The sequence below is a fragment of the Aquarana catesbeiana genome, linkage group LG07 (genome assembly GCF_042186555.1).
Source record: "Aquarana catesbeiana isolate 2022-GZ linkage group LG07, ASM4218655v1, whole genome shotgun sequence".
Classification (NCBI taxonomy): domain Eukaryota; kingdom Metazoa; phylum Chordata; class Amphibia; order Anura; family Ranidae; genus Aquarana; species Aquarana catesbeiana.
In genome coordinates this window covers 153,374,933-153,395,794 of record NC_133330.1, presented here as the reverse complement: position 1 = coordinate 153,395,794, position 20,862 = coordinate 153,374,933, and the positions used below count along the sequence as shown (strand labels likewise).

The 20,862-nt window shown below is 41.2% G+C and overlaps 1 protein-coding gene across 4 annotated transcripts in view; it reads left to right on the top strand.

Annotated features, from left to right (window-relative positions):
• XRCC6 (X-ray repair cross complementing 6) overlaps window positions 1-20,862 on the top strand; it is a 302,212-nt gene that overhangs the window by 171,980 nt on the left and 109,370 nt on the right. For all 4 annotated transcript variants that reach the window (XM_073592729.1, XM_073592730.1, XM_073592731.1 and 1 more), the window contains one exon: window positions 19,529-19,697. In XM_073592729.1, the coding sequence (XP_073448830.1) occupies window positions 19,529-19,697 (169 nt within the window). The remainder of the gene's footprint in view (window positions 1-19,528; window positions 19,698-20,862) is intronic.

Genomic DNA, 20,862 nt, shown 5'->3' with positions numbered 1-20,862 from the left:
CTCGTACCCGCCTCCCCCCTCTGGTCCCTCTCCTCTTTCTCCTTGTCTTTTGATACCCTGGCCTGGTTTGTGAAAACCCCAGCTAGTTTGGTCCGTGGGAGCAGAGGCTCCTCTAGGGGGGAATGAGCCCATTGGGGGCCTGATAGGGTAAGGTGGGAGTGTTGCCTCCATTAGAATGATAGGGTTGAGGGTGATCCAAAGCAAAGTTCCCTTCAGGGCCATCCCTATCTGCAAGGGGAAAAAATTGGTTAGAAGTAGGGATAGTAACCTCCCATTCAGACTCAACCCCCAGATATCCCGATCCTGGTGATTGATAATCAAGATATCCATTAGATCTAGCTTTCCAAACATCCTGATGATCTACATTGTATCCTCTACCTCGTTGGTTATATTGGCGCCCCCAGCCTTTTCCCCGGGGGGGGGGGGGGGTGCCCTGGTGTTAGGTACAGGGCCTTGTTGATAAAATCTGGGGTCATAATGAAAGGGTTGTGTGGATCTGGGGGGACCGGTTGATCGTGGTTGTCCTCGAAAGGACCCTCCCCTAGTGCCACCATTACCCCTGCGAGGCGACTGGTAGGGATAATCGTTCCCCACATTCCTTTGCGGTTTGACGTAGGACATACCACGCCTATTTGGGTTAGGAACGGTAGGTACTGTACCAGGTAAGCCTCCACTGTGATTAGTGACTCCCGTTGTTGTGGAAATTTCCATCTCATTGCTATTTTGCTTGGCCAGCTCTTCTAGGAGTTTTTTCTGCCAATCAAAAACAATTTTACCATGATAGTCTGATAGGTCTCTGTTGTACTTTTTCTTTTTTTTAATCCTTTGATCCTTATCCTCCTCCTCATATTATTTTACATATGCGATACTACTACTACTTCTTAACTGTAAGTGCATTACCACGTTTTATTAAAGTTACCTTGGATATATTACACTATGGCCAGTTCTTTTCTCTTTTGGGTTATATACTGAGGGAATGGATACCTTATCCGGAGTAAGTGAGGGATTTCAACCATCCAAATCACCAGCCCTATCGTGATCATCTGCAAAACTTAAAGGCCCCGGCTGGGTTGAAAGCCATCCGCCTTTAATGCTTGCTGTCTGGTAAGCCTAATCTACAGTTACGGTGGTCGGGCACTGTGACAGACCTAGCCGGGAAAGAGACTTTTGGAGGGGACTGTATGCTAGCCTCTTGATGATCGATCGGGGGCCCTTGCATTTGGGGGAACGGTGCTTTTTGTGAGCTGTATGCCTGGGGACCCTTGAGGTGGTATTACTGTGGATTCGGGTCCTGGTCCCCCAGGACACACAGACTCTGGGGACCCTGGATTTGCCATATTGGAATAGTGGCTGATTCATAATGCTGGGACAGATACTGTTAGGAGATGCTGATGTAAATTCCAACACCTGTCTGTCTATTGTCTGCTAAAAAGTGTATTGTAAATAAGTCTACTATGGAATCTAAGAGTCATTAGATCCCCATTGTTATTTGTGTTAATTAACTTTGCTATTGTGTGAAGAAGAGTCTATGTTGATTGTGATAATGTTGATTGGATTTTCTGAACTACAAGACGGCCAGTCTGGCCTGAAAGTCATGTCTGAGTCATCTAGGCTGTCTAAAGGGATTAGTTAATTAGCTCATGTTAATTAGGTTAATTAGGTTACAGCTGTATTGTTAGAGTAATATGAGCAGGAAGTCTGCACCTCCACTTTTAGTGTATAAAAGCCTGTATTTTGCAATAAAGTGAGATTCCTGTTTGAACTTACATACAGCCTGCCTGGTGTTTGTTCTGAGCTATCACAACTGGACTAGAACGGCACAGAGCTGTGGTTCTAATCCCGGACCATTGGATGACCGAACCATCAGACGTTGCAATCTGATTCAATAGCTGCAGAGGAGTGTCAGGAGAGTGGAACCGAACGAGCAAGGGGCTCATTACAGGCACTTCACCTTGTTTATGTGTGTACACCATGGTGTTTGCAAGATTTTAAGTGCTTCCATTGGATGTTCATAACCTTTTGGACTTCTATCTCTTTTAGCACAGCTTTCTTATTATATAAAAAACTTGCTCTGGCTGCACTTAGGGCAGACTCCTATAACCCTGCCGACTTTGTAAGACTCTGGGCAACACTTCCAACTCCAATCACTTAATGGGTAGCCGTATAATGTGGCAGCACGTGGGAAGGGCTTGCGTCAACCACCACTCTTGATACCAAAAGTCAGCTAGAAGTTCCAATGACCAGGTTCGCTCATACACTTTCTCACAGGGCCCTGGAGACACAAGCATGCTGGGTGCCGTGGCAGTTGATGAACTATTTAATCTTATGCTCGTTTTATCCATGTTGATGTAAGTACAACTTTAATAAATTGCTTCACCATCTTTTACGGGCTTCATTATGTGCTACTTTATTGTTTTACTGCCAATATCTCCATGACAATAAGAAAGTGTATGAGCAAACCTGGCCAATGAAGCTGACTTTTGGTGTCAAGAGTGGTGGTTGACGCAAGCCCTTCCGACGTGCTGCCACATTATACGGCTACCCATTAAGTGTGGTGTGGTGTGCTGTCCTTACACACTGAATTGGTGCAGGGATTTCATCTCTCCCTTTTCAATTGATAGACTGTTACTCATTATCCAGTTGCCAACCTTGGGTGTCTTAACGGCCATAAAACCCCCTCCTCTGTACACAAGACTTGTCTTGTACTTATCTTTTCTTATCTCCTTCTGCTCAGCTACTGGGCACAGCCCATGAGATCCTATGACTGGGAGCTAGTCAGAAGCCTTCCTCACTGAATGATCACTCTGACAATCTCAGTGAGAATTCAATGTAACATTTTAAGCCAAAACAACAACAAACAACATAGTAGCTATCTTATCTCTTGCATTCCCTGTCAGACAGATTTGTAAGAGAGAGCTGCAGCTGACAGAGGAAAGTTTATTTTATTGTGTGCACAGGACATGGTCTTTTTTTTCTTTTAACTACATAACCCTTTTGATTTGAATCTGTACAGTATAATCACTATTTAACAGTTTCATCTCCTGTTCTATGTTTCTAGTTTAAATGATTTGCTGGAAGCTTTTTTTTTTTTTTTATAAAGCACATATATAAATTGTTATCTTTAGTAATTTACTATTAAAAATACGTGGTTTAGGGTATATCTGTTTTATTTTAAATCCAGTAAGAACTATAAATTACTAATGCATTATGAGAAAAATGAAATGTATGCAAAAAAACCCAAAAACATTATTTCTTTTGTAAATAACTAACATGCTTTGTACCAAAAATGTATTTTTAATGTTGCAGTAAATAGAACAAGCAGCGGAATAAAATGTATGTTTTGAACACATGCAAATACATTTAAGAAATTCTCAGGACTTTAGATTCATGAGAGCCCCGTTTGTCTCCCCCCCCCCCCCCCCAAGAAAAGATATATGTATCAGTTCTTTATCATAAGTAATAAGTAATTACAAAGTTTTAAACAGACACATAGCAGAAATGTGAAATATGGTCTGGTCCATAAGGGGGTAAACAGGGGTGAGAGCCAAAGTGGTTATATCAGCGCTGCATGTGGACTTTTATACTGTGCCTGTAATGTTAGCTTTGGGCACTGGATCCTGCATTAGGTGATCACATTGGCAAAAGTACAATGTGTGTAGTTAGCTGCATGGTACGATACAGGTCCAGGGATGTGGTCCATTTCTATGGTTCCCAGACCATGGAGTCCCCCTTGGGCCCAGCATCATGAATAAGGTAGGGTTTTCCTTGTATGTTGGCACTGGGTCCTGACTTTTAATAACACTATTAGCAGTGCGTAACACACTGTGCTGTTTTACAGACAGAGGAATTGGAAGTTATTCACTTTGTGGTAACCCCTGCCATTTTGTCTCGCTCAATGTTCCCTGGCATGAGCAGTTTAAATTTGGGTGATTTCTCCTCCTATATAGACTTTGCTTTAGGTGGATGAGGTAGTTGTCACACATGTATTCTCACTCGCCTTATCCGCCAAAAATTCACACAGCACGTGCATTATCTACAGTGCCAGAACCACAGTAACACGGTCAGCGCCTGTACCCGGACATGCAAATCTCCATCCATTCCGCACTCCGTTCCATGAGTATACCCGTTGGGGATTCTCTCAGCAGCAGTGGATTACAGGCTCAAGAGGGCTGGGACAAAAGGGCCGAATAGCGCACGTTCTGCAAACCTCTTACAGGAAACTCAAAACATTGCCCAGGGTGATAGCTGCGCAATTTTGAGGACTGGCTCAACTCTGAGAGGGTTTTCACTTTAAGCTTTTTGCTAAGATTTATCTTATGGAGAAGGAGTTTTAAAAAGAACTGGTCTATTCCAATAGTGGTTCCTGCCATTTCAGTTCTTAATAAACACCTTGCAGTTCCTATTGAAGTTTCCTCTTTTAACCCTTTTGCTTCCACCAACGTATGTCACAACACTTTCACGCGTTCCTGGCACATTTTCCCCCACAAATTTTCCCCCATAAAAAAATTTTATCGTATAGACTTCCTTGCTTACCTAATGTTCCACATGTGGATCCCCAGGTCAAAACCGTACCGCACAGTTTGCATCTGAATGAAAGTTTTGGGCTTTAAGATAGCCTTATCCTTGATAATGTAAACATAGAAACAAACGTAGACCTACTACTTGCATGTTTAAAAAAGTTCCCACTATGCGTATGGAAACAAAATGTAAATGGAAAGTAAAATCGCAGCAAAATAAAACTAAAATCGCTTACATGTTAATACCAAAGTACAAAATGCTTTGGGGTTTTTAATATAGGGATACTATGCAACTTAAAAAAATGACTAAACTATCGCAACCTCATTGGTATTATTCATCAGTGTTTGGCTTCTAAGAAACTCTCAAGATTAGCACATGACCAACTTGGAAATGCATTGTTCTTCCTACAAGAATAGAGATGGGGAGGGGGGAATCTATACTTCCATTTAACAAATCGCCAGGAATTGATAGGTTTACAATTTTTTTCAAACAATATAAGCACATTCTAGCTCATATAGCTTCTGTGTACAATGAGGCTGCAATCTCTGGCTCTTTATTTTAGAAAATGCTACAGGCCATAATTGTACCAGAAAAATAATCTAGTGCTGTCTGTTTTTACGCCAATTTCGTTATTAACCACTTGCTTACTGGGAGCTTTTACTCTCTTCCTGCCCAGGCCATTTTCAGCTTTCAGAGCTGTCACACTTTGAATGACTATTGCACGGTCATGCAACACTGTATCCAGACAAAGTTTTTATCATTTTTTTTCACACAAATAGAGCTTTTATTTGGTATTTAAAGAGGAACTGCAGTCCGCTCACATAATTTGTAATAAAAACATCTTTGCCATTCTGAAGCTTCCCCCCCAACCACTTTGCATATTTTATATATATTGTGATTTTGTACTTGCCAGATATGCTGCAGAAATCTCCCTCCACTAAGTCTGGCTGCAGCCATTTTAACTGTGGGTAGCTGAAGCTACTGCCAGTTCACTTCCTGGATTTGCATGGACACACAGAGGCACACTTCCAGCTCTGCAGCTTTCATTGGCCCTTGTATGACTCGTCCCCCCTCCCTTCCTGGCAAACTCTCACAAGAGTGATAGAGTTGTGCCTGATGTAAGCCTAGGGCTAATGACCAGACAAGAAGCAGAAAGTAGGCTGTATAATATATTTACTGGCGGAAAAAAAATGTTATACTGTTCAAAGTTAAAACAACTAGGGCAGAAGATTTAATAGAGCTAAAAAATTGACAGAAGGTCCACTTTAATCACCACTGGATTTTTATTTTTTGCTAAACAAATATAAAAAAAAAAAAGACCGAAAATTTAGAAAAAAAAGTTTTGTCGTTTGTTATAAAATTTTGCAATCAGGTAAGTTTTCTCCTTCACTGATGTGCGCTGATGAGACTGCACTGATGGGCACGAAAAGGCTGCACTGATGAGGCGGCACTGGTGGGCACTGATTGGCGGCACTGGTGGGCGTTGGCAGTACTGGTGGGCACTGTTGGGACTGCACTGATGTTCAGTGCCCTGATTATCAGTGTACATGTCCCTTTAACACAAGCCGGTTATCAGCTCTCTTCTCCCCTCATGCTGTAAGTGTGAGGAAAGGAATGCCGATAACTGGCTTGTGCTTACATCCTGATCAGCTGTCATTGGACAGGACAGGTGGTCACAAAGCGTGCTGCACGCGGGCAGCGATATCTTGGGAGTACGTCATATGACTGCCTCCCAGCAAACCGTCTTTTGGCTATAGCGCAGGCGGGAAGTGGTTTAAGCGGAACAGAACTCTCAATCAACATTAAAGTGGCATTCCAGTCAAATTCAAACCAAGCCTAAATCTACTCCCACCCCCCCTTCTAAGACTATTTTATCTACCTTGTAAAAGAAAAGATGTCTATACTTATCTTTTCTAAAGCTGCTTCGGTCCAGTCACATGTTGAGGCCCCAGCGCCGGCTTTAGTGTAGAGGTAATGCAACAATGACTGCAAGGTCTGGGTAATGATGTCACCCGTAGACTTACTATAGGGCATCTGTTGTCAGGTGCCCCTCTACACTGAAGCTGGTAATGTGACTGGACTAGAGCGGCTTCAGAATAGCTAATTATAGACCTCTTTTCTTTTACAGGGTAAATAGAATGGGGATGGGAGTAGATTTAGGCTTAGTTTTAATTTGACTGGAATTCCACTTTTAACTATTTCTAATCTATATGCTTTTAGCACTAATACATAGGATAGGAAGGTATAATATATTTACTTGTTTTAACCTCCCCCCCAAATGAAGATTTTATTGAACTTAAGAAATTGACAATACAAATACAAAAATCCAAAGTGTTTTGTACAATAGTGGAAAAACACAGGTGTACAGTGATATTCAAACATACTTGAAAGTAACAGATCACAAAGATCAGCCACTACAATATTAGGCGAGGGAAGAGACCAGGATACTTGAGAGAATCATTGTAATAACATCAGATATGCAGAGTGTTTGCTGTCCATGGAACAAAACTAGTCCTACTGTATACTACATTTAGTAGTTCCCTGCATTATGAAGCTCCTGGCCAGACCTAAACCAGTTCCATGACACCTTAAGAGGGCGTCACGTTAAGAGCTAAGAAAGGCTATTAGTACACCAATTAAAAGGGTAGTGGTAGGGGGGCCTCCATGCTAGAGTATGAAATATACAGGTATGTTGGTGGCTCTGATAAAAAAGGAGAAGAGAGAAACCAGAATTAAGAATAGAGAAAAAATAAGAATGGGGATAAAGGAGTGAAGGGAGGTATAGGCGGGAGTGGGGACCCTGATCCTCATTTGCATTCCCCCTCCTTATCATGCCCAGGGATTGAGGTCTCTGTTGTGTATTGCAGATGATAGAGGTTAACATCGACAGACCGCCAGATATTGTTGGAGCTCCTGTTGGTCACACAGCTGCTGGTAGTCAGTGGTGGTTTTGAAATGGAGCCAGCATGACCATGTTATTGTGAATTTCATGAGTTTGCCATGTGATATGTGAATCTGCTCTTCCATGTTCATTATTTTGTTAGAGGAAGTAAATCCTGATGGGTTTTACTTCCTCTGTCGTTCCCTGCAAAGTAAAAACATAATGGGCTAGTATGCATTGCATACTAGCCCATTATGTGGCACTTAACTGCAATCAAAGCCAGCGCTGTCCCCGCTGGTGGCCGCATGTATCTTCTGCCCTCTTTCTTCCGGGGCCGCACACTCCAGCTCTGTGACTGGCCGGAGCCACGTGACATCACTCCCGCACATGCACGCAGGAGCCATCAGTCACGGCACATACGAGTGAAGAAACGGCACAGAGGTTTCTTCACAATGCTCCGATGACACCATCGACACACTGCAAAGTAAATATCTCCTAAACGGCGCATGTTTAGGAGATATTTCCACTACCTATAGGTAAGCCTTATTCTAGGCTTACGTATAGGTAAAAGTGGCGCAGGAGGGTTTACAACCACTTTGTCTAGTGAACTATTCTGAAATGGTCGGGATTTGTTTTGAGCGTCAGTGCACGAGGATGCAAACCATAGCTGCATTTACCATGTTCATCGTTCAAGACTTGATGTAAGATTTGTGGGTTAAGGATGTATGGTGCAATAAGTACAGGGTCAGGGTATTATCTAGAGTGTAAGTAGAAACTTCTGTGATGGGCCGGTTCAAAAGGGTTAAAGCATCGGACAAGCTCATCAGATGTTGCATTGTGCCCAACTCTGTATCACATTTCCAACACTTGTTGGCGACGGTGGGAAAATGCTTATATAACAAAGACGTCATTCGATACCATCTAGTTCTATTTTTTTTATTTTAACAATTTTCCTGCTCTGTCACATTTAGAGAGTATTGATGGCTTCCTCTTCATTCAATTCTAGTCCAACTCTGGACCCCACTATTCACAGGCCACCCCAGCATTTCGGTGGCCGGTCAGCAAACAGTTGCAAATGGATAGTGGAAATGGATAGTGGAAATCAGATGTCGCTGGGTGGGAGTTTCTGTAGCAAGGGGATTGAAATGTGTGAGGGATCGTGTTCAAATGGAGCTGCAGCAAGAATCTTAAAAAGTGACCTGAGTTGGGCGTGTGACCAGAAGGGCAACATCTAATCTGGCATGAGGGCAGCAAGGGAATCGTAGGATATAAACTTACCTTTTCAGAAGAAGTGTTTGGCCAATATCTGGGGAGAAGGCCAGATCACAGCAAAGTATTGTTTAACCACTTCAATACTGGGCACTTTTACCCCCTTCCTGCCCAGGCCAATTTTTAGCTTTCAGCACTGTTGCACTTTGACAATTGACTGGACATTCTACACTGTACCCAAACTAAATTTTTAGCATTTTGTTCACACAAATAGCTTTCTTTTGGTGGTATTTACTCACCACTGGGTTTTTATTTTTTGCTAAATAAACTAAACAGACTGAACATTTGTTTCTGTTATAAAACTTATAAATAAATGCAAATAAATAATCATTATTAATAAATTAAGGCCAAAATGTATCCTGCTACATTTCTTTGGTGAAAATAACCCATATCGGAGTATATTATATTATTTAGTCTGTAGGAAAGTTATACAGTCCACAAACTGCTGTATATATCTGAAAATTGATCAGTCCTGATGTACTGATGGCCTATCTTATTTCTTCAGGCCCAAACATGTCCAACAGTACAGATATCCTCCAAATGACCTGTTTTTGGAATATAGACTGTCCAAGGTATTTAGTAAGAAGCATGGCAAGTTTTTTGAAGTTGTCATTTTTTGTCATCATGTTTTGGAAAATGAAGTGTGTGTTATTTATTCATTTATTTATTTTTTTATATACTGCCACCAGTGCAGTAAAGCGACATCATACAACGGGTGATCAGGGACACTTAAGAGAGAAAAAAAACAATTAATTTCTTTTTATTTCTTTTTTTTTTTTTTTCAATTTTTTTTTTTAAACACACTTTGACCAGAACAATATAATGTTACCATAGTAACATTGTACTACTCTGAGGAAGTGATCAGTGTGTGTGTATATTTACGTATGTATATATATATGTATATATATGTGTATGTGTGTGTATGTATGTGTATGTGTGTGTGTATATATATATATATATATTAGTAGAGCTGCACGATTCTTTCCAAAATGAGAATCACGATTTTTTTGCTTAGAATAAAAAAATCACGATTCTCGCGACGTAAAATCTTTCACATTATACAAAAAAAAAAATGGGCTAACTTTACTGGTTATTTTTTTTTTTAATTCATTAAAGTAATTTTTTCCAAAAAAATTGCATTTGAAAGACCGCTGCGCAAATACAGTGTGACATAAAATATTGCAACAACCACCATTTTATTCTCTAGGGTGTCTACTAAAAAAATATATATGTTTGGGGGTTCTAAGTAATTTTCTAGCAAAAAAAAAAATTTTAGCTTGAAACCAACAAATGTCAGAAAAAGGTTTAGTGTTTAAGTGGTAAACTTTTTTAAACTTACACACGAAGTCTATTCCATTGAAAAATTGTTACAATGTTTATATTTAAGTTCAACTGATAAAGAATGTTTTGTTTCTTGGCAGACTGCCCGTTTTTTCCCTTCCTTTCTTTTGATGGCTGTGGCTTCAGGAGAGCAGAGAGAATTCTTTGCATAGAAAGAATTGTGAAACACTTTAGTCAAGATCGCGATAAAGATTCTTGACGATTAATTGTGCAGCTCTAATATATATATATATATATATATATATATATATATATATATATATATATATTATATATATATATATATATATATATATATATATATATATTATCCCTCACATTTTTGTAAATATTTTATTATATCTTTTCATGTGACAACACTGAAGAAATGACACTTTGCTACAATGTAAAGTAGTGAGTGCACAGTTTGAATAACAGTGTAAATTTGCTGTCCCCTCAAAATAACTCAACACACAGCCATTAATGTCTGAACCGCTGGCAACAAAAGTGAGTACACCCCTAAGTTAAAAAGTCCAAATTGGGCCCAGTTAGCCATTTTCCCTCCCCGGTGTCGTGTTTAGTGTTACAAGGTCTCATCTATGAATGGGGAGCAGGTGTGTTAAATTTGGTGTTATTGCTCTCTCTCTCATACTGGTCACTGGTTCAACATGGCGCCGCATGGCAAAGAACTTTCTGAGGATCTGAAAAAGAGAATTGTTGCGCTACATAAAGATGGCCTAGGCTATAAGAAGATTGCTAAGACCCTGAAAATGAGCTGCAGCATGGTGGCAAAAACCATACAGCGGTTTAACAGGACAAGTTATACTCCGAACAGGCCTCACCATGGTAGACCAAAGAAGTTTAGTGCATGTGCTCAGCATCATATCCAGAAGTTGTCTTTGGGAAATAGAGGTATGAGTGCTGCTAGCATTGCTGCAGAGGTTGAAGGGGTGGGGGGGGGGGTCAGCCTGTCAGTGCTCAGATTCTATGCCGCACACTGCATCAAATTGGAAATGTACATCACGCCAGGAGGGTTGAATCAAGGAGCATTGCCAAATGATGTGAAATAGGGAGCCTGTATCAGTTCCACACCGCCAACAGTGCTGCGGAACTGAGGGATCATACTTATGAATTACATCAGGAGTTCTGTACCAAAACATAAAAATCTTAATGGTTGTCTCCCTCTGAGTGACACATTTGGAAGATCTAAAAGTAGAGGACCAAATCCTATCCCACATCTGTATTGTGACAGGACGGCCCACTAAGTGAGACCACCTGCTCATATAATGGTGCAAGGTCTCCGTGATTGGAGTCGACTCATGGAGGATACGGTAAATACAGGAAACTAAATGCAGTTGATGAGGGCCTTGAGCACACAAGTATTCAAAAGTAGTTGGCTTATCTAGAGTTAGGGTTGGCGATTTAGAGTGAAAGAAGTGTCTAACCTGTAGGTAAAAGTGGAAGAGGTGTGGTGGTATATCAAATTTTTCACTTAAAGTTTTAAAAGTATGCAGCTTCCTCATTGTGGGATGGACCAGGTTCCTGAGCTGGAAGAGATGAACATTTATCCATGGAAAAATCCTGCCTAGGGACATACTGTCTGGAATGAGAGGGTTGAATAATACATTCACAAGAGGAGAGCAGGGGGACATAAAGGGATAGCGTTTGAGACAGTTAAGCCAAATGGTTAAAGTTAGTGCCATTGGGTCAGTACACTGATGTTTATATATGGGATTCAAAGAAGTGGGGACATCCCAAACAAAGGAGCCCGGATGAACCGGGTAGAGTACCCCTTTTTCAATGGCAATCCATTGGTTTGGTGCATGTAAGGAAGTCCAAGAGGTAATGGCCCTTAAATGCGTGGCATGATAATATTTAGTAATGTCTGGAGCTCCCAAACCTCCTCTGGATCTAAGGGAAAACATCAGAGCTCGCTATGCGGTGAGCCCTACCATTCCATATAAATTTTAGAAAAATCCTATGAAGTGCTTTTAGTTGTGAAGCAGGTACAGCTACTGGGAGAGTTTCAAAATAATAGAGCAGTCTGGGTAGGATAGACATTTTTAAAACATTAATTCTGCCTAAGAGAGACAGAAGGTATTTGGTCCAGTTCGACAGAGACTTATTAATATCCAATATCAGAGGAGGGAAGTTAGTACTATAAAGGGAGGCATAAGAAGGGGTAAGTAGGATACCCAAGTATTTGAGAGAGGTATTACACCATTTATAAGAGTATGATTCTTTGAGTTGGGATAATAATGGCATTGGAATGTGTATAGGAAGGGCTTCAGTTTTGGAAGTGTTGACTTTATATCCGGAAATAGCACTAAAAGAGGTCAATAGTTTATGTAACGAGGGAAGAGATATCAACGGGTTACTGATAGTAAGCAAAATGTCGTCTGCAAATAACGATAATTTATATTCCCCCTGTCTCATCACCACCCCACGTATATCTGGATGAACACGGATAGACTCTGCTAGGGGTTCCAGGCACAGGATAAAAAGCAGTGGCGAAAGAGGACAACCCTGCCGAGTTCCATTTGTCAAGGGGAAGCCAGGAGACAGAAAGGAAGACATTTGCACCTGTGCTGTGACAGTTGAATATAAGGCCTCTAAAGCTTTTAGAAAAGGACCACCAAAACCATATATTTTTAAAGTGGCAAACTTGTAGGGCCAACTTAGCCTGTCAAAAGCTTTCTGCGCGTCTAAACTCAGGAACAATGCCGAACGAGAGGTTCTATCCAAAAGGTCTATTAAGTATATTGTACGCCGGGTGTTATCTCCCGCATGTCTACCAAGGACAAAACCCACCTGATCCCTGTGTATCAGTTTGGGGATGAGCCCGGAAAGTCGGGAGGCGAGGATTTTTGTAAATATCTTATAATCTGAATTTAGGAGGGCTATGGGTCTGTAGTTATCTGGGATAGAGGGATAACCAAAATAAATGAATGGGAGAACTGTGAATGCGGAGGAGTACCCTTAAGGAGGGCATCCTATAAAGCTAGCATATGAGGGCATAGAATGTCAAAAAAAGATTTGTAGGGGGGGAGGAAAAAAAAAAGAGATTTGTAATAGGAGTAGGGCAAGCCATCTGGGCCCAGGGGATTTGTGCAATGGGAGACTTTTAATTATAGCTAAGAGTTCTTCAGCTGATACTGCTACGTTTAAACTCTCTAAATCCATTGTAGATAGTTTCGGTAGCTTTATATTGGAAAAAAAGGACTGAAAATTTTCTTGGGTAAATTCAAAATGGTCGAGGACGAGGGCATAGCTTATTAACTAACATCCTGTGGGGTTTATTGGAGTATTCATAAAATTTTTGCTTCGTCCACAACATGGACCTAGCTGTTTTGTCAAGTTTTATTGATTTAATTTGTTCTCTGAGATGAATGACTTTGCGTAATTTCATCACTGTGGGACCACCCAGAAGCCTCCGCTCAGCAGTTACTAGAGCGGACATTAAGGACTGTAAAAGACTATTTCTATCTCTCTTCAGCCAACACGCACCTCGGAAAACAGCCTTGTGTGCCTCCCACAGTGTAGAAACCTGAGACACTGATCCAGAGTTGAGTAAAAAAATACTCTTTCAAGCTATTTGCTCGGATAGAGTGGAATACGTCAGACTGCAAAAGGTGGTTATTAAAACGCCAATGACAGGATTTGGTATAGGTCTGGGTTAGCATAAGATCTAACATAATGGGCGCATGGTCCGACCATGTAATGGTCGAAATATTCAATTCGACCACATAAGGGATGAGTGGAGCCGAGATAAAATGATCAAGGCGGGAGTACATTTTATGAGCCGGTGAATAAAACGTAAATTGTTTAGCAGAGGGATGTTTTATCCTCCATGAGTCGAAGAGTCTGCATGACCTAATACATTTATGGAAGGCATTGGCTTGGGACAACACTCTTTTGGATGGGATAGTACTAAAAAGGGTTTGTCTGTTTCTAGTGGGTGACATGACCAGATTGAAATCCCCACCAACTATCATGAAGGTTGTGAGCAATATTGGGGATTATCAAAAAGTTTGTTGAGGAAATCAATTTGGCCCGTGTTTGGAGCATATAAATTAACCAGTGTAAAAGAGGTAGACATGTATTCACATTCTAGGATAAGAAATCTCCCATGAGGGTCCACATGAGACCTCCGAACCTTAACGGGGCATGATTTTCTGATCAAGATTGCCACTCCTGCCTTGCCCGTGGAGTCAGAGGCAAGAAAGGAGGTGGGAAAAAACCTTGAGGCAAATTTTAATGATCCGCTTGCCCGAAAGTGGGTCTCTTGGATCATCACCACGTCTGCGCCCGAGGCCCTGAAATCCTTCAGGGCCATCCAGTGCTTACTAATGGAGCCCGGGCCTTTCACATTATAGGACATCATTTTCAGAGCCATATGGTCTATTTAGGAAGGCTAGTGTAAAGACATCTGATAATATAAGCATGGAGGTATTAAGAAAATAAAAGTATATATATATTACAGGTATTGATAATAAACATTTTTCCATCTCTGACTATTGAAATACAAACCCTGAATTGAAACTCTTTGAAAGTGAGGTGATAACGACCATGAAATCTCAATCTGTGAAACACATCATTAGAAATGAATAAGAAAAGTAAAGAAAACCAAAAAAGAAAAATCAAATGGAAAAAAAAGAAAGAGTTCAAAACTCTGTAAGCCTGAGATAAAACAGTCTTTCAGGAAGCCCTGGGTATAGACCAAGGACTGGTAGGGACGTGAACGGACTTCCGTCTGGCGACTCTGCTTGAGGAGATGAGAAGGGTCCGCTGCTCACCTTGTGCGCTTGATAGCGGAAAGAACAAAAAGGACATTGAAGGAGAGAAAAAAAAAAAAACTGTAAGTCCTTAGGGAAAAGCAAGGTTAACAAGTAAAACGGGTATGTTTGTCACTCAAAGTATCAAAACCTCTGGTGAATGTATCTCATGGGATGAGAAAGGTTCTACCCCAGAGAAAAAGCAGGGTAGATTCAAAAACTGAAATAACCAAAACAGCAACATCGTTTCGTCCAAAAATTTTGAGGAAACAGAAATGCAAAAAGTTGTGAAGAATAGAACCAAAAAGGAGCGTTCAGGGGGATGTTCAAGGAGGTTGTTTAGAAGATCGCAGGTGTTGAGGAGTGGAGAGGTGCTTCTTAGATTTGCCCCGAACAGGGGTCCAGATGCGAGTAGGTGTAGTTGGAGGTAAACGGGCTTGTGTGGCAGGGGGGATCATGTCTTCTTCCGGAAGAGGGGGGAGACCCAGATTTTTCAGGAAGGCCTCAGCCTCTTGTAATTCACGTAGAGAGTATTGGGCTCCCTCTTTAGATACAGCTAGACGGAAAGGAAATCCCCAGTAGTATGGGATCTTGTGTTGTTGCAGATGTGAAGTGAGGGGGGCGTAAGTTCCTCCGTTTAGCGAGCATGATGAGAGAAAGGTCGCTGAAGATCTGCAGTTTAGCACCCTTGTACCTAATTTGTGATTTATTGCATGTTGCCAAAGTTAGTGCCTCTTTACTTTCAAAGTAATGAAACCGTACCACAACATCTCTGGGTCTAGCTCCGGCTGGAGGTTTTGGGCCCTGTCCAAGCACCAATCTATGTCCACAACTGAGGGAGCCAGATTGTTAAAGAGGCCCAGAAGGTAGAGTCGGAGCTCAGAATCGCCCACCGTCTCAGGGATTCCTCTGAATCGTAGGTTTTGTCTTTTTTATCTGTTCTCCGAGTCTTCTTGTTGTAGTTGAGAAACAGAAAGGCGTAAGGTATGATTTTCCTCAATCGCTTGCACGTAGTTTATAATTTCGTCGAATTTGCTCTCCAGAGTGTCTGTGCGATCTCCAATTTGGGTATTTTCCCCTCTCAATTCGGCAGCTAGTTTGCTTACCTCAGCCGAAACATTGGACGTAATCTGTTAAAAAAAAAAAGCTGCAGTTTGGAGTCCAGAATGTCAGGGGTGAGAGTCATATTTGAGGGTGAAAGAGTGGGTGCATGGTTCTGAGAGTTAGTTATAGAGGAGTTTGTAGCATCTTCCGAATCCAGGGAGGTATCCAGCAGGGCAAAAGGATTTGCGGAGGGATTAGAGGAGGTAGGTTGTGGTCTGGTAACATAACGCTCCATGTTTGGTTCCTCTCGTGGCCCAATCTGTGGTTTATGGTATCGTTGCTGTTGGCCAACTTTGCCCATGAGGTATGCAGAGGATTTAGTGATCAAACATGCAGGCTTACCTCCGACACTATAGCTAGCTAAAGCTGCTACACTGAGGTCTTGGTGAGCAGACAGGGGCCCTAGGTTTATCTAAGCAGCATCCTTCTTAAAGGTAGTAGTGTGCTTCATTTGGACCATCAGATCCACCTTTCCACAGCCCCACCGTCCCTCACTTGTTAGTTTGAGAGGGGGGATACAGACTCTGCTGCGTGTCCCCCAAAGGCAGGCTGTCTCTTTAAAGTTTAAGAACGGTACAGTAGAAAATGTGTTGCAGGGCTGACAGGTATCTGGGACCTGTGTAGTTGTTGTAGGGATCAGGGATAGTTCAGATGGTATATCCAGTTATGAGGATAGGAGGTGAGCCTTGCAGCAAAAGCAGTGGAGGTGTGTGAGACTGTGTGTCTTTGGAGTAGCAAGATGGCCGCCGACCTCCAAAAGTAGGCCGAAGCCGCAGACTTTCCTAAGGGATGGCCGCCAGATGGGTGGACCAGAAACCGTCTGTTGAGGGCAATGGCAGAGCCTCAAATGATCAGTCTCCTCTGGATGGCTCAGTTGTGGAGGGCTATGTGGGTAGTGGTACTCGCTGTGTCCTGGGAGAGTGTCTGTCTGTAATCAAGGCCACAGGACGGAAGGCCGCAGGATGTCGGTGTTACGTCGGGGGACCTCCAGTGATCTCTCTGGGCCGAAAGTCCACTCTGTGTGCCTCCCTGATGCGGATCGACTGTTAGGCGGGTGTTGGATGTCTGTCAGCTCCACGGATCGTGGGCACAGGCCGCAGGGACTGCCGGATGAACTGCAGGCGTTAAGATGGCGGAGGGCCTCAGCGGTGTGGAAGTGATTGCGGATCTGGCCAGCAAAATTACGTAATATTCACAGGAATCGGAGCAGAAGGTGTTTAGCAGCAGATGGATGTAAATTGTAGCTGTAGTAAAGCGAGAAAAGGCAGCGGATGGAGTTGGATTAGTGCTGGGTATGGGGAGCCCAGCACTTGCATGTCTTTCCAGCTGTACGTCCGGACACGCCCCCTCTAACACCAACTGTGAGATCTTTTATAGACAGGTATGTGCCTTTCCAAATCGTGTCCAATTAACTGAATTTACCACAGATGGACTCCAATCAAGGTATAGAAACATCTCAAGGATGATCAGTGGAAACAGGATCCACCTGAGCTCAATTTTGAGTGTCATGGCAAAGGCTGTGAATACTTTAGGTCCCTTTCACACTGAGGCGCTTCTAAACTGCCAGTAAGGCTCCATTCACACTAGCGCGTTTTTTGATGCATTTTGCAGAAATGCACGGGAATTTTTTAACATGGGTTCCTATGGAACATGTTCACATCAATGCCTTTTTGTTTCTCTGCATTTTTGGAAAGGGTCAGGGACTTTTTTTCATGCAAAATGCAGCATTTTGCATGTAATAGAATTCAATGGACAAGCATCAAAAACGCAAGTGCACCGTTTTTGCAGCGTTTTTGATGCGTTTTTGATGCGTTTTTGCCGTTTTTTTTTTTGTTTTTTTTTTTTTTTAAACTGTAAAAAAAAACTGTAAAAAAAAAAAAAAAACCGCAAAACGCAAATCGCGGCAAAAACGCTGCAAAAACGCTGCTCAAAAACGTGGCAAGCATGAAAAAAAACCCTCCAAAAACGCTCAAAAGCAACATGCATAGGTGTGAATCGAGCCTCAAACACTGAGCGCTTTTACATAGTTACAGTTAGGTTGAAAAAAGACACAAGTCCATCCAGTTCAACCTTAAAAACAATAAATAAAATAAAAAATATCGTACAATCCAATACTGTATACCCAATTTTATGTCCTCAGTTGATCCAGAGGAAGGCAAAAAACCCCAGCAGAGCATGCTAAAATTTGCTACAGCAGGGGAAAAAATTCCTTCCTGATCCCCCAAGAGACAATCAGATTTTCCCTTTTGAAGAGCTTTTCAGGTGCTTTTGAAGAGCTTGCCATTAATTTCAATTGAGAGGGGTGTTTTTTTCACCGCCCTGCCAGCAAACTGCCCCAGTGTGAAAGAATTAATTGATTTTAAAGGAAATAGGTTTTCGTGAGCCTTTCAGGCCCTTTTTTTTTTTTTTGTTTTTTTTTTGTTTGCATGTAACATTTCATTCATGTGCTCAGATGCTAGTATGGCCTCTGACTGACACTGGACTTGAGCAGCATGTATACAAGGTAAATTTTTCTGGCCTCGGCTAATCAGTCAAATTTTTATCTGGCTATAGCGCAGAGGGCATATGTGTCCAGAAGCAGCATTTAGGTGGTCAGTTTGTCACACAAAATGTGTCCAGAAACAGCCAGACAACTAGCATTTCTAGAAAGGTGGCAGCCTGTATATTTTTCTCAGTGCATATTTAATTTATAATTTTTTTCAGACATGCCTTTTTTTCACAGCCAAAGATCCCCAGTCAATTTAACCGTTCAATTGTAAGTTATTAAATGTATTTATTTCATTAAGTTTAGTTACCTTTCAAACCTGTCCAGAACTGCTTTGTCTTGTACAGTGTGATTCCAAAATTGACACTGGCGCTACAACAGTAAAATAACATACTTCATCTCACTTTTTTATATGTATCCCAGCATTTTAAATACTTTTCTTACTGTCACTTGCCATTAAGTGGTTCTGCTATTTGCTGTTTTTATTCAGCATATGTGCATTACAGGATGTGTTTTCATTTATTATGGGTTTTTTTTCTGTCATTTAACTACTTATGTCAATTTTTCAAGATCTTTATCGTGTGGATTATTTTAATGCCAGTGCAAAAGACTTGGTAAGCATCACATCATTGTAGACTTACAATTATGCTTTTTTTTCAGATTTGCCTTGATGGTACACATAGTTTCCTGATCTGGTTATTTTTCATGAAAGGCATAGAAAAAAAATATTATTTTTTTACTTTAAACTTTTTGACTGGATAGGGAACTTGTGTATGTTCCCCACTTGTGGGGAAAAAAAACTGTGGTACTGTGCATATTTGGGAGAAATTACAATATAATGGAAATTAAATGTAGGAAATAAAACATTCATGTATGCCATGCTGAAATTAAAAGATTGTTAATAAAAAAAAAGCTATCTAAAAGGAAAGTTGCAGTTTTAAATAAAGTAGTAGTTGAAAAAGTGACTCTTATTAAAATTTAATAACTAGTGACTAGTGTTCTTGCCTCTTTGTGATGTGTGTGTGTGTTGTGTGTTTTTTTTTTTTTTTTTTTTTTTTATGCAAAATAGTATAATTGACAGGATTATCTTTTGATGTCCTGTTAAGTTTTCCACAAACCAAGTATGTGAAATCTTTTGGATTGCCACATTACACGCGTGTTTGTTTTTTTTAACAGACTTATGGCAACAGGCAGATTGTTCTGGAAAAGGAGGAGACAGAACAGCTGAAGAAATTTGATGACCCCAGTTTGGTTTTGATTGGGTTTAAGCCAATTACCTTTCTGAAGAAACATCATTTTTTCAGACCTGCACAATTTGTATATCCAGAGGAATCCCTTGTTAGTGGTAAGTAACAGTGAATCTCTCCTATTAAACTAGAGCACCGTGTTGAAAGGTTTCTGACACTGCTCTGTGATGTACACTTTCCAGTACATAAATCTTGAACATGTTTTTTTAATTTCTGCTTATCCAAGCACTGTTTTCTGGTCACAGTTTCTCACTGGGTTAATGTGTACAGTATAATAAGTGATATACAATATTTGCCTATTTTCTTGAGCTGCATTTTGCAGAATGGCTGCTTTTGATGTTTATCTATTGAAAACACTTTAGATCCATCTGCTGTAGGCTCCATTCACACCGATCCGGTGTGCTTTTCCTGCAGTGCGTGTGCAGCACAGTGTACCTGTGGTTTGTGTGCGTGTTAAGTGCATTTTGCCATAAACTTCTTTTATGTCCCGTGGTTTTGGACTTTTGGTGCTCTTTCAGAAAGTGCACCAAAACTGTGGAACATAATAGAAGTCTATGGCAAAGTGCTGCTAAGCTGCCCGCAAACCCCAGGTACTCTCTGCTGCACCCACACTGCAGAAAAAGGGCACCAGATCAGTGTGAAAGGAGCTGTAACTTATAAGCCCCCAGTGTCTTTCTGATGGAGGAAACAATACAGTGTATGCAACAGTGGGGCAGGAAGGATCAATATGGTTGAATTTGCTGTGTAAAACTGGCTTACTGTTGGGTCTCGTAAAAATTAGTAAATTTTCTTAATTTTATTTTGTATGTTTTTGCACTACTGTATTGTCCCTCTTAGTAAAGTAGTTATTGGAATTCTTCAAAAAACAGAATGAAAATGTTATATTTTTCTAAAATTAGTGTTAGTAATACAAGTGCAAATATTAATATAATTAGAAGATAAATTGACATGTTGGTAAAAATAAAATGGTCATTCTCTTTTGTTCATTGATGGACACAGCACTTTAGTCTTGACCTTAGGGTTATATCGCCACCTTTAGGAGGAGACTAGGCAGAACACAACAAAAAAACAAGCACAGTACCGCCCAGGGGGCGGTCCTACTGGCTATAACCCCTCACTCTGCTCCGAGCAGCTCAGTTTTTTTCTGCCTAGTCTAGGAGAAGGACCTGGCTCCCTGTGGGGACCAGTGGTCTTTGAAAATTTTTTGCTGTTTTTGTTTTTTCTTCCTGTGATCTACAATCAACAGCCGGGCTGGGTGACAGG